At 42.3% G+C, this 18435-nt stretch overlaps 1 protein-coding gene across 1 annotated transcript in view; it reads right to left on the bottom strand.

Moving 5' to 3' along the window:
- The window catches only part of MED12L (mediator complex subunit 12L), a 981938-nt gene that overhangs the window by 91281 nt on the left and 872222 nt on the right, over positions 1-18435 (bottom strand). The window contains exon 38 of the mRNA XM_073674721.1: positions 14086-14236. Within this exon, the coding sequence (XP_073530822.1) occupies positions 14086-14236 (151 nt within the window). The remainder of the gene's footprint in view (positions 1-14085; positions 14237-18435) is intronic.

Genomic DNA, 18435 nt, shown 5'->3' with positions numbered 1-18435 from the left:
TCAGGCTGCATAAGGATGGGAGCAGAGGTGAACCTCTCCTTGAGATATACAAAAGCTTCAATGGCCTCAGAAGACCACTGAACCGCATCAGCACCTTTCCTGGTGAGATCGGTCAGAGGTTTGACAATACTAGAAAATTTTTTTATGAATTTTCTGTAATAATTGGCGAAACCTAAAAACCTCTGTATCGATTTCAAACCAATAGGCCTAGGCCATTCCTGTACAGCTTGAACTTTAACCGGGTCCATCTCAAAACCTTCGCTGGAGATAATGTAACCCAAAAAACTAATTCTCTGTACAGCGAACTCACATTTCTCCAGCTTAGCAAAAAGCGAATTGTCCATTAATAACTGTAATACCTCACGTACGCTCCGCCAATGAGACTCCAGATCCGGCGAATAAATCAAAATGTCATCCAAATACACAACCACATTTTTGCCGATCAAAGGTCTAAGGATGTCATTAATAAGATTCTGAAAAAATGCAGGAGCATTAGTAAGACCAAAAGGCATAACCAGATTCTCAAAATGACCCACAGGAGTGTTAAAAGCAGTCTTCCATTCGTCACCCTCCTTCATGCGCAACAGATTGTATGCCCCCTTAAGGTCAATTTTAGAGAACCACTTGGCCCCCATTAACTGGTTAAACAGATCAGGAATCAATGGCAGTGGGTAAGGATTGCGTACAGTAATTTTGTTAATCTCACGAAAATCCAGACAAGGACGTAAACCGCCGTCCTTTTTTTTTACAAAAAAAAATCCAACCGCCACAGGAGACTTAGAGGGCCTAATGTGACCGGCGGCCAAACTTGTCTGTATGTATTCCTCCAAAGCCTTCCTCTCAGGAATAGTAAGGTTAAATAAACGACTTTTAGGAAGAGTCGCTCCAGGGACAAATTCAATAAAACAATCATAGTCTCTATGGGGAGGCAAAACCTGCGATTCCTTCTCAGAAAAAACTCTCCAAAAATCCTGAATAGGAACAGGCAATTCTCCCCTATCCAAAGCTGCAATACGCCCGTTACAACACTTGTCATAACATTTATGGCTCAAGGATTTAATTTCACTGGTAGACCAATCCAGTACAGGATTGTGAAATTTTAACCAGGGCAATCCCAATATTACTGGAGAAGGCAAGTTATTCAAAACTACCAAATCCAATTTCTCGTAGTGAACACCATTAATAGTGAGAGGAAATTCACAGACCTTTAGAGTAATATTCTTCAAAGGGGAACCATCCACCGAAACCACAGCAATGGGGGATGATAAAGGTTTGGGTTTTAAATTGAGTCTTTCCAAGAATCCCCCATCAATAACATTCAGAGTAGACCCACAATCAACAAACACCCGAAATTCCATTAATTTTTCCTGAGCAATCGTGGAAGCAGCTAAAAATACACCCTTGGAATTTAAACAGGCAATACGGACATGACTGACCATTTTTTTTTCTTTCTTCATACGAAGCTCACAGTCTTTAATTAAATGACCAGATTTTCCGCAATAGAAACACAAGCCTTCAGAAAATCTGCGATCTTTTTCTTGAGAGCGAGGTGCCACCGATCCAATCTCCATCGGTTCACCACTGTTAGTACACACATTCTCATAACCAGAAACTGACATAGCAGAGGATTTGCTCTCATTAACCCTTGCACGCAGTCTCCTATCCACCCGTATAGCTAATTGCATAGCCTGTTGCAAATCTTCAGGTGTAGGATAAGCAATTAGCAGGTCTTTAACCCTTTCACTGAGCCCAGCAAGAAATAGACTTTTCAGAGCAGAATCGTTCCACCCTGTTTGAGTAGACCATCGACGGAAATGAGTACAATATTTTTCCACATTACCTGATCCCTGTCTCAAACGTCTTAACTCAGTCTCAGCTGATGAGACACGATCAGGATCATCATATAATAGTCCCAAAGCAGAAAAAAAACTATCCACTGAACTGAAGCATGTATCACTAGGTTGCAAAGAAAAGGCCCACTCCTGAGGCTCTTTGCGCAAAAGTGACATTATAAACCCTATGCGCTGGGAATCATCCCCAGAGGACTTGAGTCTCAAATGAAAATACAATAAGCAAGCATTTTTAAATGAAAAAAATTCTCGGTGTTCACCAAAAAATAAATCCGGCAAACGTACCTTAGGCTCCAAGAAATGTGCTCCAGGACAGTTATGTTATGTTCTGCTACCAAAGCTAAGGAAAGAGAGGAGATCTGTCCCTACTATAAGACTCAGCTGAATCCCTACGATGTAACAGGGAACCTGATCCTGCGATCAGACCTGCTAAAGTCCTAATCTAGTCTGTACGGAGACCTATAGATGTGAGGAGGGAATCCCTACAAGTACTAAGGACTGGGAGGAATATGGGACACCTCCTAACAGAAATAGTAGCAGACAGACGAACAAACAAAATAGATAGAACATAGAGGTCCGTAGACCAAGCAAACTAACAGAGTTAGATACAGAGCACAGGCTAGCTAGAAAGTAGATATACAATGAAGTCCAGCAAAGCCAGAAGGGCGGAGCAGGATTAAATAGGCCAACAAGGTCATGTGACCAGCAAAGGAAAAAAAACCTAACAGCAAGGTTCTAACAGTACCCCCCCTTCTAAGAGGATCCTCCGGATCCCCTAGGACCAGGCTTATCAGGAAATCTCCTGTGAAACGCTCTGATAAGTCTGGACGCGGAAACATCATCTGACCTCACCCAAGAGTTATCCTCGGGTCCGAAACCTTTCCAGGCCACAAGATACTGCAAACTACCTCTATACCGTCTAGAGTCAAGGATGCGAGAAATTTCATATTCCCCGTCCTCCACCACCGGAGGAACAGAGGCAGAGGCGTCACCATCCGACACAACAGCTTTTTTTAACAGAGAGACATGAAAGACCGGATTAATTCTCCAGGAGGTAGGAACCTCCAACCTAACAGCAGATTGGTTGACAACCTGAAGCACCTTAAAGGCCCTACAAACTTGGGACCCAATTTCTTAGAAGGAATCCTCAACCGCAGATTCCTAGAGGACAACCAAACCATGTCACCAACAGCGAACAAAACCTCCTGTCGTTTCCTATCAAAGTAGTCTTTAGATTTTCTGTTGGCCTCCTGAAGATTACCACGCACATCCGTCCAAACTCTTTCCAAATCACCGGAAAAATTCTCCTCCTCAGGCACGGCAGATCCCAACTTGGAGAACGACCCAAACGACGGATGTCTCCCAGAACAACAAAAAAAAGGCGAACAACCAGCAGAATAAGATGTATGATTGTTCAGAGCAAATTCGGCAAGTGGCAGAAACTCAGACCACCCCTCTTGATTGTCTGCCACAAAACAACGCAAGAACTGCTCAACATCCTGGTTTTTCCTTTCTGTCTGGCCATTAGATTCAGGATGATATCCGGACGAAAACGACAAATGAACTCCCAACCTGTCACAAAAGGCACGCCAAAAACGAGCCACGAACTGAGGACCCCTATCAGAAACAATGTCAGTAGGAACGCCATGAAGTCTGACAATTTCCTTGACAAAGGCCTTAGCGAGAGTTTTAGCGCAGGGCAGTTTGACGAAGGGAACCAAGTGACACATCTTGCTAAAACGGTCCACGACCACCCAGATGACAGTAAAACCCTCAGAGGAGGGAAGGTCAGTTATAAAGTCCATAGCCAAATGTGTCCAAGGAGCACTGGGGACCTCCAAAGGACAAAGCAACCCCGCAGCAGGAGTATGTGAGGACTTAGATCTAGCACATATAGTACATTGGCGCACCCACTTAATGACTTCCTTCTGCCATCCAGGCCACCAAAAACTGCGACCCACCAGTCTCTTGGTCTCAGAGATTCCGGGATGACCTGCCAACCGAGATTCGTGACACTCAACAAACAAATCTCTCCTAAAGGTCCCAGGCACAAACAACCTCCCATGAGGAGTGTTAGATGGGGCATTCTCCTGAGCTTTAAGAATCTCATCTTCCAAAACGGAGTCTAAAGCAGCTATCACAACACCTTCTTGTAAAATGTTTTCCTCTTTCTCAGCACCGACTATGGGAGAAAAACTGCGAGACAAGGCATCCGCCTTAACATTCTTAGTACCAGGGATGTAAGTAACGGAGAAATTAAACCGCGAGAAAAACAGTGCCCACCTAGCCTGACGGGCATTCAGGCGCTTGGCAGCATCAAGATAAATCAGATTTTTATGATCCGTAAGAACCTGAACGGGAAATTCCGCACCTTCCAAGAAGTGGCGCCAGTGTTCAAATGCGAGTTTAATAGCCAATAATTCCCGATTACCAATATCGTAATTCAGTTCAGTCTCCGAAAAATTTTTATGAATTTTCTGTAGTAATTGGCGAAACCCAAAAACCTCTGTATCGATTTCAAACCAATAGGCCTAGGCCATTCCTGCACAGCCTGAACCTTAACCGGATCCATCTCAAAACCTTTGCTGGAGATAATGTAGCCCAAAAAACTAATTCTCTGTACAGCGAACTCACATTTCTCCAGCTTAGCAAAAAGCGAATTGTCCATTAATAACTGTAATACCTCACGCACGCTCCGCCAATGAGACTCCAGATCTGGCGAATAAATCAAAATGTCATCCAAATACACAACCACATTTTTACCGATCAAAGGTCTAAGGATGTCATTAATCAGATTCTGAAAAAATGCAGGAGCATTAGTAAGACCAAAAGGCATAACCAGATTCTCAAAATGACCCACAGGAGTGTTAAAAGCAGTCTTCCATTCATCACCCTCCTTCATGCGCAACAGATTGTATGCCCCCTTAAGGTCAATTTTAGAGAACCACTTGGCCCCCAATAACTGGTTAAACAGATCAGGAATCAATGGCAGTGGGTAAGGATTGCGTACCGTAATTTTGTTAATCTCACGAAAATCCAGACAAGGACGTAAACCGCCGTCCTTTTTTTTTACAAAAAAAAATCCAACCGCCACAGGAGACTTAGAGGGCCTAATGTGACCGGCGGCCAAACTTGTCTGTATGTATTCCTCCAAAGCCTTCCTCTCAGGAATGGTAAGGTTAAATAAACGACTTTTAGGAAGAGTCGCTCCAGGGACAAATTCAATAGAACAATCATAGTCTCTATGGGGAGGCAAAACCTGCGATTCCTTCTCAGAAAAAACTCTCCAAAAATCCTGAATAGGAACAGGCAATTCTCCCCTATCCAAAGCTGCAATACGCCCGTTACAACACTTGTCATAACATTTATGGCTCCAGGATTTAATTTCACTAGTAGACCAATCCAGTACAGGATTGTGAAATTTTAACCAGGGCAAACCCAATATTACTTGAGAAGGCAAGTTATTCAACACTACCAAATCCAATTTCTCATGGTGAACACCATTAATAGTGAGAGGAAATTCACTGACCTTGAGAGTAATATTCTTCAAAGGGGAACCATCCACAGAAACCACAGCAATGGGGGATGATAAAGGTTCAGGTTTTAAATTGAGTTTTTCCACGAATCCCCCATCAATTACATTCAGTGTAGACCCGCAATCAACAAACACCCGAAATTCCATTAATTTTTCCTGAGCAATCGTGGAAGCAGCTAAAAATATACCCTTGGAATTTAAACAGGCAATACGGGCGTGACTGACCATTTTTTTTTCTTTCTTCATACGAAGCTCACAGCCTTTAATCAAATGACCAGATTTTCCGCAATAGAAACACAAGCCTTCTGAAAAACGACGGTCTTTTTCTTGAGAGCGAGGTGCCACCGATCCAATCTCCATCGGTTCACCACTGTTAGTACACACATTATCATAACCAGAAACTGACATAGCAGAGGATTTGCTCTCATTAACCCTAGCACGCAGTCTTCTATCCACCCGTATAGCTAATTGCATAGCCTGTTGCAAATCCTCAGGTGTAGGATAAGCAATTAGCAGGTCTTTAACCCTTTCACTGAGCCCAGCAAGAAATAGACTTTTCAGAGCAGAATCGTTCCACCCTGTTTGAGTGGACCAACGACGAAAATGAGTACAATATTTTTCGACATTACCTGATCCTTGTTTTAAACGTCTCAACTCAGTCTCAGCTGATGCCACACGGTCAGGATCATCATATAATAGTCCCAAAGCAGAAAAAAAACTATCCACTGATCTGAAGCATGAATCACTAGGTTGCAAAGAAAAGGCCCACTCCTGAGGCTCTTTGCGCAAAAGTGACATAATGAACCCTACGCGCTGGGATTCATCCCCAGAGGACTTGGGTCTCAAACGAAAATACAATAAGCAAGCATTTTTAAATGAAAAAAATTCTCGATGTTCACCAAAAAATAAATCCGGCAAACATACCTTAGGCTCCAAGAAATATGCTCCAGGACAGTTACTCACGTGCTGACGGAGCTCGGCCACTTCCAGAGAGAGTCCCTGCAGGTGTTTAGCCAAATCCTGAACCGACACCATGATGGAACAAAAAAAAAAAAATCTTTCCTTAGAGAATTTGCAGGCTGGACTTACTGTTATGTTCTGCTACCAAAGCTAAGGAAAGAGAGGAGATCTGTCCCTACTATAAGACTCAGCTGAATCCCTACGATGTAACAGGGAACCTGATCCTGCGATCAGACCTGCTAAAGTCCTAATCTAGTCTGTACGGAGACCTATAGATGTGAGGAGGGAATCCCTACAAGTACTAAGGACTGGGAGGAATATGGGACACCTCCTAACAGAAATAGTAGCAGACAGACGAACAAACAAAATAGATAGAACATAGAGGTCCGTAGACCAAGCAAACTAACAGAGTTAGATACAGAGCACAGGCTAGCTAGAAAGTAGATATACAATGAAGTCCAGCAAAGCCAGAAGGGCGGAGCAGGATTAAATAGGCCAACAAGGTCATGTGACCAGCAAAGGAAAAAAAACCTAACAGCAAGGTTCTAACAAGTTACTCACGTGTTGACGGAGCTCAGTCACCTCCAAAGAGAGTCCCTGCAGGTGTTTAGCCAAATCCAGAACCGACACCATGATGGAACAGAAAAAATCTTTCCTTAGAGCATTTGCTGGGCTGGACTTACTGTTATGTTCTGCTACCAGAGCTAAGGAAAGAGAGGAGATCTGTCCCTACGATAGAACTCAGCTAAATCCCTACGATGTAACAGGGGACCTGATCCTGCGATCAGACCTGCTAAAGTCCTAAGCTAGTCTGTACGGAGACCTATAGATGTGGGGAAGTACTAAGGACTGGGAGGAAAATGGGACACCTCCTAACAGAAATAGTAGCATACAGACGAACAAACAAAATATATAGAACAAAGAGGTCCGTAGACCAAGCAAACTAACAGAGTTAGATACAGAGCACAGGCTAGCTAGAAAGTAGTTAAACAATGAAGTCCAGCAAAGCCAGAAGGGCGGAGCAGGCTTAAATAGGCCAACAAGGTCATGTGACCAGCAAAGGAAAAAAAACCTAAGAGCAAGGTTCTAACAGAAACTGGCTCACCTGAGGACCGCCACAGGAAAGGAAGACCAAGAGTCACCTCTGCTTCTGAGAATAAGATTATCCGAGTCACCTGCCTCAGAAATCGCAGGTTAACAGCAGTTCAGATTAGAGACCAGGTCAATGACACACAGAGTTCTAGCAGCAGACACATCTCTACAACAACTGTTAAGAGGAGACTTTGTGCAAGCAGGCCTTCATGGTAAAATAGCTGCTATGAAACCATTGCTAAGGACAGGCAACAAGCAGAAGAGACTTGTTTGGGCCAAAGAACACAAGGAATGGACATTAGACCAGTGGAAATCTGTGCTTTGGTCTGATGAGTCCAAATTTGAGATCTTTGGTTCCAACCACCGTGTCTTTGTGCAACGCAGAATAGGTGAACGGATGGATTCTACATGCCTGGTTCCCACTGTGAAGCATGGAGGAGGAGGTGTGATGGTGTGGGGGTGCTTTGCTGGTGACACTGTTGGGGATTTATTCAAAATTGAAGGCATACTGAACCAGCATGGCTACCACAGCATCTTGCAGCAGCTTGTTATTCCATCCGGTTTGCGTTTAGTTGGACCATCATTTATTTTTCAACAGGACAATGACCTCAAACACACCTTCAGGCTGTGTATGGGCTATTTGACCAAGAAGAAGAGTGATGGGGTGCTACACCAGATGACCTGGCCTTCACAGTCACCAGACCTGAACTCAATTGAGATGGTTTGGGGTGAGCTGGACCGCAGAGTGAAGGCAAAAGGACCAACAAGTGCTAAGCATCTCTGGGAACTCCTTCAAGATTGTTGGAAGACCATTTCAGGTGACTACCTCTTGAAGCTCATCAAGAGAATGCCAAGAGTGTGCAAAGCAGTCATCAAAGCAAAAGGTGGCTACTTTGAAGAACCTAGAATATAAGACATATTTTCAGTTGTTTCACACTTTTTTGTTAAGTATATAATTCCACATGTGTTAATTCATAGTTTTGATGCCTTCAGTGTGAATGTACAATTTTCATAGTCATGAAAATACAGAAAAATCTTTAAATGAGAAGGTGTGTCCAAACTTTTGGTCTGTACTGTATATCAAAGCTTTAATAGCTATAGGATATAAAACAGACAGTTATAAAATGATATAGTGATATAGGGCCCAATTCATCAAAGCTTTTTACACCAGAATCCTGGCGTAAAAAGCTTTGAAAAGTCGCAAAATTTTGGCACAACTCGAGGCTAAAATTGTGTGACTTTTGGAGTAAAGAATTGCCTTTTACGCTATTTGGAGGCATATTTAAAGCCCACATTTGGTATTACCAGGCACACCACAATGAGCCTGTAATGGCCCACCATGAGCCTGCAGCTATCCATCCACACATCAAGCCTCCTGAAGAACCGAATGGACGGGAAAACGCATTGAGGCGGATAAACTAATACGTTTTTGGATTTGTTTGGTATCTGATTATCAAGGATACTATTCTGATGATTTATAAACTACTGTGATTATTGTTACCTACTCGTACACTTATCCTGTCGTATCATTAGGGCACAACAGGGAGACTCAGGGATGACCACCAACGAGCGGGGCGCCATTTAGTTTTATTGTAGAGTGCCACTGCCAACCTCCATGTCTAGACAGTACCAGCTCATGTATGAAAATAGGGAATTGCAGGACATTTGTGTTGTTTGGTACATATAGGTATACTAGTGATTTCACTAAAAAGGGACTTTTTACATCTTTGACACAGAATAGATGAATTGGTGTATTTATTTTCTGAATCTAATTGTATTTTGTAGTCTTTGTTACACGGTATATTGGTGTTTTTTAAGATTATTAATAAAAATGAATTTTAAAGGGATTATACGTTCACAAGACTTTTGGCACTCGCACGACATTTTTACCCAATTCTGACAAAGCAGGTGAAGCTGGGGTGGAACCGCCTCTCGTCAAATTTATGACAAGCGCCAGCATTCACTATGTCACAAATCTTACTCCAGCAAGGACTAGAGTATGATTTGTAACAAAAAGCATGAAAGTTTTCACCTTTTAATGAATCAGGAGCCTTGCACTCCACCCTGCTACCTCATTAATACTGCTGTGAAAATCGCTGGTCTTGATGAATAGGGGCCATAAGTCATAAAAGTGCATGAAATCACCATATAAATGGATATTTAACAATATAAGAAGGAATCAACAAGAGACAATAATATATATGTGTTACACCATATCCTTTAATAATAAAGTATAACATTCAGGATTTATGGAGTGTACATCCTTAAAGGGACCAGTCACGTTGTACAGGCAGTGCGAACAGTGGACAGCGCAGAATAGAGAAGGAGAAGCTGAGTGACGCGCCCCCTGGGCCGTGGGGTACTCGGCAGCCGGGCCTCTAGCTGCTGGGGGATATCACGGTGGCTGGCCCAGTCCATGATCCAGGGCGGTCAGTCAAAAAGGGATATGTATATATGGGGGATTTAGAAAGTTTGTGACGCCACCTGTGGAATGCGGCTAAGGGGTGCCGTGCTGCGGAGCAGTCCTCTGAGGCAGATGGTAGGGCAGCTTGTGATGGAATGGCTCCCCACAGGTGGAGCGGTCCTCAGGGCAGCGTGGGGTGTACTGGATGGTGGTGCAGGGAAGAGATGGCAGGATGGTCCCGGAGGGAAGACGGACACTCACACGGGGGTAAGCCTTTACTGGTGATGCTGCAGGCACAGTCCAGGGTACTCCAGGTGAAGGGCGCACTTCTGGACTCTCCCCAGTGAGCGGGTATAGGGCCTCCTGATCCGTTGCTTTCTTCTCTAAGCTTCTGACCTGCCTGGAGCTAGGCCTAGCTTGGTTACTGTCTCTCTTTGCACCTGCTGACCTGGTGGTAGGGCCTTCTCTTTGGAGATCACTCTCCCTGGACGCTGGGACCTCCGTGACTCCTAGCCCTGGTACTGTAGTCAGCGTTTGGTGAGCCTGGGACCTGTAGTCCTCCAGGGGCTCCGGTGGTTCCTACTGGGTATAAGGAGTCCCTGTAGGCATGGACCCGGTGTCTGGTATATATATCGGGGTGAGCCTGGTATGCTCCTCTGCCCCCTTGCTACTTCTTCCTTCTCCTCTCGCCTTCGGCCCACTCCAGGCCCTCACTTAGCTTTCACATGTACTGTAGGCCTTGGCTCGCCTAAGCACTGCAGCCAGCTTGCTGCTCTTCACTGCTCTCTGAGCGTCAGCATGCTCTCTGCTCAACTCTGAGCTGTGTTCCTCTCTGTCTCTGAACACTAAACTGAAACTAAGACTGAGCTGCCTAGCTCCACCCTCCCTTTATATATCCCTAACGGGCTCCCTCTGCTGGTCTGAGGTGGTAGGGTGGAGGTGTGTGAATGTGTGAGGGCCTCTTGTGGAGAAGTCCATCCATTCACCCTTCTGGGTTCTGTGGCACCAATGCACAGCAGGGCGCCACACTGAGCAAAATGATATATAGGCTTGCTGGAAAATATTCAGCTTAATTTGTAGTTTATTCGTTGGAATCCCTGGTGTTTGTATGCATACAAGTGGGCGGTCCTACTAGTGGTTGACAGCTTTCTCTGCATGTACAGTCATATAGGGAAAACTGTCAGTCACTGAGTAGGGCCGCCCACTGGACATATATACATACAAACATAACATGTTTATTGCACTTTTCTCACAATGAACTCAAAGTGCACCAAAGATTTCAATCAGCTCCTTTTAAACTAATCAAACATTAGCTGGGCAGCGAACTGCATGTCGGGGTGTTTCAATGGCCTGGCATTGTGGTCTGTTTGGAATAATGTCTGCAGTCTGCAGGTAAAATGATAGAGTGGCATTTTTTGTTCCAGTATAAAGATATAGTCCAGCGAGAATAACATGTTTGGGTAGTTTAAGGATGTCCTCTCCATAAATCCTGAATGTTATATTTTGTTATAGAAGGATATGGTGTAACACAAAACTATTCCTATATACCAGTGGCTCTTCAGTCCCTTTTACATTTTTATATCTCCCTCTAGATGGTGATTTCACGTATTTTTATATGCTTCATCTATTCCCATCTCATTTTTTATCTGATTATATGGCTATTTATACCATTAGATACTAAAGCCTTGATATACTTCTTGGCATATATACAGTGGGGAAAATAAGTATTTGATACACGGCCGATTTTGCAAGTTTTCCCACCTACAAAGAATGAAGAGGTCTGTAATGTTTATCGTAGGTATACTTCACCTGTGAGAGACAGAATCTAAAAATAAATCCAGAAAATCACATTGTATGATTTTTACATAATTAATTTGCATTTTATTGCATGAAATAAGTATTTGATCACCTACTAACCAGCAAGAATTCTGTCTCTCACAGACCTGTTAGTTTTTCTTTAAAAAGCCCTCCTACTCTGCACTCATTACCTGTATTAACTGCACCTGTTTGAACTAGTTACCTCTATAAAAGACACCTGTCCACACACACAACCAATCACACTGCAACCTCTCCACCAAGTCCAAATACCAAAGACCTGTCTGAAGACACCAGGGACAAAATTGTAGACCTGCACAAGGCTGGGATAGGTTACAGGACAACAGGCAAGCAGCTTCGTGAGAAGGCAACAACTGTTGTCACAATTATTAGAAAATGGAAGAGACACAAGATGACTGTCAATGTTCCTCGGTCTGGGGCTCCATGCAAGTTCTCATTTATCGTGAGATTTTGACCAACAACCTCCTTCCCTCAGTAAGAGCATTGTGATGGGTCGTGGCTGGGTCTTCCAGCATGAAAATGACCCTAAACACACAGCCAGGGCACCTAAGGAGTGGCTCCCTAAGAAGCATTTCAAGGTCCTAGAGTGGCCTAGCCAGTCTCCAGACCTGAACCCAATAGAGAATCTTTGGAGAGAGCTGAAACTCAATGTTGCCCAGCGACAGCCCCGATACCTGAAAGATCAGGAGAAGATCTGTATGGAGGAGTGGGCGAAAATCCCTGCTGCAGTGTGTGCAAACTTGGTCAAGAACTACAAGAAATGTCTGACCTCTGTAACTGCAAACAAAGGTTTCTGTACCAATTATTAAATTCTGTTTTTCTATTGTATCAAATACTTATTTCATTTAATAAAATGCAAATTAATTATGTAAAAATCATACAATGTGATTTTCTGTTTTTTTTTATTTTTAAGATCCTGTCTCTCACAGGTGAAGTGTGCCTACGATAAAAATTACAGACCTCTCCATTCTTTGTAGGTAGGAAAATTAGCAAAATTGTCATGGTATGTTCCCCACTATGTATATATTATATATATATATATATATATATATATATATATATATATATATATATATATATATATATATTGTGGTAGAGTGGCTTGCTCAACTGTACACAGAGGTAGACATGGAACACTGTCTCTTTAAGTTTCAGATTGGTTTATTAAAAATGGCATAAACCCACCTAGAGTTCATAAAATAAACACAGCTCATCCGGCATTAAAGCAAAATAAAAAGATACAGCACAGTTCTTATATCGGCCGGGGTCCGGCAACTCAGGTTTAACAACACACGGTTCAGGTTTAGCACAAAAATGCAAGCTTCTCTCTCTGGAGCTAGCCTCTCCAGATACTGAACACTACATAACTCAACAGGGTGGCTATTTACATCCCAGACCACACCCCGGGGTGGAGATATGGTGAACACCCTCCCACCTGCTCTACAGCTGTTCATATAAAACCTGGCCCATTACAAGTGGCTGATTAACCCTCTAAGCACATAACATGCTGGAAAAGACTTCCAGGTTTCACATCACTGAAGCTAATAGCCTCAGTGAAACATATCTCCCGTCCAGACCTCTGCCATATATATATGTAGCATGGCACTTTATTTATTATTCTTGTGCTTTTGAAGAAATGTTGGTCTCTCTTGTGAGTTGATGGATACTTTCTACTTACCCATTTAATACTTCTATACTAACAAACAGTGTCTGGATTAGTTTAATGTCCATTTGAAGAACAGGAAGTAGGAGTCTAATATTAGACCTAGTGGGTAGTGTGAAAAGTGCAACAATTTAATTCTACTTTTTAATATAGATGTTCATATGAAAAAATATCTATTTAAAAATATTAAAATTATTATAAAAACCTGATTTAAACAATAGTCATTTTCTCATGACATATGCCCTTCACAGAGGTCTTCTAAAAATTTGAAACTACAGTAATAGCAGGTTATAGGAACATACCTTTCAATTCCCACATTGATCTTACAGCAACATTTCCATGTTCTCGTCTGACAGCAGTTTGTCAGCATGAAGACATTTCAGTATGAAGACATCGTGGGGGGTACAGAAGTATTTTTGTGTGGGAGCACGGGGATTAAAATAGTGAGAATTTGTCTAAATGCAATTTTTAGTCATATTTAACTTTTCCGGGTTTTTTTTTCCAAAAGGGTAAAAATTATTAGGAGTATCAAAACATTCATGCAAAAATAATATATGTAGCTAACCAGTATATTCAACTGATAAAAAGAGGAATAACAGAATGGCTGTTTTTGATTACCATGTAAGAAAATCATAGTCATTAGATCTTTTCTCAAATACAGTCCTAGATAAAACCTTGAATTTCTGCCTTACACGGGGTGCCACAACTGATACTGTAATATAATAATAAAAGTTACTGTACAAACCTGACATGAGGGATGGATTCTGCATGTAGACGTTTGCCTGCTGCCCTGCAATATTGTAATTCCATGTAGTGACTGGGGTATGATGTAACATTTGAGATGACAGCGGTGAAAAATTAGGTGGTGCTCTATATACAGTATTTGGAGCGTAATCCTATAGGGAAAAAAGAGGTTTAATATTTGCAGAAATCTGTATGTAAGTTTTATCTTGTTATATTGTCTGTTTCCAGCTAAAGTAAAAGTTATTGAAACTAAGCAATTCCTCTAAGTCTGTTACATGATACAATAATGTGTTTAATATAGTAACTCTGATTACTGTCATGAATAGAAATTATACTATTAACTGCCTTATTTACTGCTGTCATGAATGCCCTTTCATCACTCATATGCACATTTAGCAAAACAGGACATTACTTTTTTTTTTAGTTTAATAGAAATGATATCCAAAAAACAAGTTAGCCTCAGTTAACACGTCCGTGTTTAAACATATACGTGAAAAAATGGTTCCGGTGTCATCAGTGATAGTAAGAGTGGACACATAGACCACACACTGATGACACACTGATGGTAAAAATGGACACACGGACTATACAGTGTGTCACCAGTGAATGATCCGTGTGTCAGTTTTTACTTATCAGTGTATGGTCCGTGTGTCTATCGTTACCATCAGTGTCATCAGTGTTTTTCACAGATGGATAAAAAAATTAATAAATTACAAAGCTTCTCCTGTCCTTTGCAATGTTAAATAAGTACAGCATATGAATGGCACACGGATGCCATTGGTGTGTTGTATGTGTTTTTTACGGACCCATACACTTGTATTGACTCTTTTCATCCGTGCTGCCGGAAAAAAAAATGTCTCCATGAGTTTTGCACGAACTGAAGGTAGATGAAATAAAGCGGTTGATGGACTTACATTTCAAACACCTGCATGCCCAAATATGCAGATTGGGGTTGGGGATAGGGGTTGATCTTACTGACATACTCCCTTTAAAAGGATAACAATATTACCGGTACATGTTTGTATATATATTGCTGGATGCTTTTACACTTTTCTATTAATTAAAAGATGACCTGTACATCCTCCAACCTCCCACTATCCATTCAGTGTCAGAGAGAGAATGTTTAAAGGCAAAGTCAAAAGTTTTCACTTTGGAAGTGCATTGAGGTGAAGGGTGCATTGCTGGAAAAGGGAAAAAAAAACAAACAAAAAAAACCACTTTAAATCTCTTAGTTTGCGAGTGTGAACGAGCTGCGTGTGTCCGGAGCGTAAGTGCGAACGAAAGAAAGTGTGTGACTTGTTTTTCAGTGACTTTGGATTCAGGGAGTTTGGAAGGGAGGACTTTGGACTGAATTGCTGACTGTATTTCATTAATTCTTTACTTTTCTTTTTACTAATCATTCTGTCTATTGCAATCTCCATTAGAAAATGAGCTCCATTATTGACAATGCTATCCAGTGTACATCTTGCCACATGTATGTATTCCTTGAACAGTCGGTCGGGGTTGCTTACTGCTGCGCGAGATGTGTGCACGTTGTGCGTTTGGAAGCCCAGATACTGGATCTAAATGAGCAGTTGGCAACACTGAGATCCATTGACAACATGGAAAGGAGTCTGCTGCTCACAGAGCAGCAGCTCACTGGGGTAGATGTGGGGGAGGGTGGTAGTCGGGAGCTGCAGGACAGTGAGGTCGCTAGTTGGGTGAAAGTTAGAAGGGGGGGTAGAGGGAAGAGTGCCAGGGAGCCTAGTCCTGATCTGGCACACCCCAATAAGTTTGCAAAGTTGGCAGATGAGTGGAGTGACGGTACAGGGGTAGCACTACTGCAGCAAGGCATGTCCCCTGAAAGCCGGAGGAGTGTCAGCTCCAGTAAAGAGGGAAATAGGAGAGTAGGGCAGGCCAGGCAGGTGCTGGTAGTGGGGGACTCAATTATTAGGGGAACAGATAGGGCAATCTGTCACAAAGACAGAGATCGTCGAACACTGTGCTGCATACCCGGCGCTCGAGTCCAGCACATCGCTGATCGGGTTGACAGATTACTGGAAGGGGCTGGTGAGGACCCAGCGGTCATGGTGCACATTGGCACAAATGACAAAGTTAGAGGTAAGTGGAAGGTCCTTAAAGATGATTTCAGGGAATTAGGCTGCAAGCTGAAAGCAAGGACCTCCAAGGTGGTATTCTCTGAAATACTACCGGTACCACGAGCCACGCCAGAGAGGCAACGGGAGATTAGGGAGATAAATAAGTGGCTCAAGAACTGGTGTAGGAAGGAGGGATTTGGGTTCCTGGAGAACTGGGCCGACTTCTCAGTTGGCTACAGACTCTACGCTAGGGACCGGCTGCACCTTAATGGGGAGGGTGCAGCTGTGCTGGTGGAGAAAATGGCTAGAAGGTTGGAGGAGTGTTTAAACTAGGAATTTGGGGGGAGGGTATTCATTTTATAGGTGGGGAAGATAGTGCAGATAGTGACCTGGGCACAAATAAAGAGATTGGAGGTGGGGTTAGAACAGTCAATAAACTAAGAAGGAATAGAGGTACAGAGAGATACATAAAATGCATGTACACTAATGCCAGAAGCCTCACCAACAAAATGGAGGAATTAGAATTAATTTTGTTGGAAAATAATTATGACATGGTAGGGATATCTGAGACGTGACTGGACGAGAACCATGACTGGGTAGTTAATTTACAGGGCTACAGTCTGTTCAGAAATGACCGTACAAACAAGCGAGGGGGGGTGGGTGTTTATATGTAAAATCATCCTTAAAACCTGTCTTGAGGGAGGATATATGTGAATCTAATGAAAATGTAGAGTCCCTGTGGGTGGAGATGAGGGGAGGGGGGGGGAATAAATTACTGATAGGGGTTTGTTATAAATCTCCAAAAATAATGGAAGTAGCGGAGAATATCCTCGTAAAGTAAATAGATGAAGCAGCGACTCAAGGAGAAGTCATTATTATGGGAGACTTCAACTACCCTGAAATACATTGGGGGACAGAAACATGTAGTTCAAGCAAAGGAAATAGGTTTTTGACTAGTATGAGAGACAATTACCTTTCACAACTGGTTCAGGACTCAACAAGAAGGGGGGCACTGCTAGACCTAATATTAACCAATAGGCCAGACCGCATATCAAATATACGAGTTGGGAGTCACTTGGGTAATAGTGATCACAAAATAATACGTTTTCATGTAACCTTTAATAAGATGTGTAGTAGAGGGGTTACAAGGACACTAAACTTCAGGAAGGCAAATTTCCAACGGTTAAGAGATGATCTTAGTGCAATAAACTGGGACGATATCCTGAGACATAAAGCTACACAAAGCAAATGGGAGACATTTATTAACATCCTGAATAGGACCTGTGCACAATATATACCCCTTGGGAATAAACATGCTAGAAATAGGAGGAAACCACTATGGCTAAATAGAGCTGTAAGGGGCACAATAAGAGACAAAAAGAAAGCATTTAGAGAACTAAAGCAAGTAGGTAGTGATGAGGCATTAAATAAATATAGAAAATTAAATAAATTATGTAAAAAACAAATCAAGGCAGCAAAGATTGAGGCAGAGAGAATCATTGCCAGAGAAAGTAAAAATAACCCGAAAATATTCTTTAACTACATAAATAGTAAAAAAACTAAAAAATGATAGTGTTGGCCCCCTTAAAAATAGTCTGGGTGAAATGGTGGATGAGGATGAGGAAAAAGCCAATATGCTAAATGATTTTTTTTCAACCGTATTTACACAAGAAAATCGCATGACAGAAAACATGATTAGTGATAACAAAAATTCTCCAGTAAATGTCACTTGCTTAACCCAGCAGGAAGTACGGCGGCATCTAAAAATCACTAAAGTTGACAAATCCCCGGGCCCGGATGGGATACACCCGCAAGTACTGCAGGAATTAAGTCATAGATAGACCATTATTTTTAATCTTTAAAGATTCCATAATAACAGGGTCTGTACCACAGGACTGGCGTATAGCAAATGTGGTACCAATATTCAAAAAGGGGACAAAAACTGAACTTGGAAATTATAGGCCGGTAAGCTTAACCTCTACTGTGGGTAAAATCCTGGAGGGTTTCCTAAGAGATGCTATGATAGAGTATCTGAAGAAGAATAACCTCATGACCCAATATCAACATGGGTTTACGAGGGACCGTTCCTGTCAAACTAATCTGATCAGTTTTTATGAGGAGGCAAGTTCTGGACTGGACCAAGGAAATGCAGTGGATGTTGCGTATATGGACTTTTCAAAAGCTTTTGATACGGTTCCACACAAAAGGTTGATACATAAAATGAGAACAATGGGGATCGGGGAAAATATATGTATGTGGGTTAAGAATTGGCT

This window comes from Phyllobates terribilis, unplaced genomic scaffold (genome assembly GCF_046119375.1).
Source record: "Phyllobates terribilis strain yellow unplaced genomic scaffold, ASM4611937v1 Scaffold_3__8_contigs__length_932513732, whole genome shotgun sequence".
NCBI classification, from domain to species: domain Eukaryota; kingdom Metazoa; phylum Chordata; class Amphibia; order Anura; family Dendrobatidae; genus Phyllobates; species Phyllobates terribilis.
This window is presented reverse-complemented; position numbering and strand designations above follow the sequence as displayed.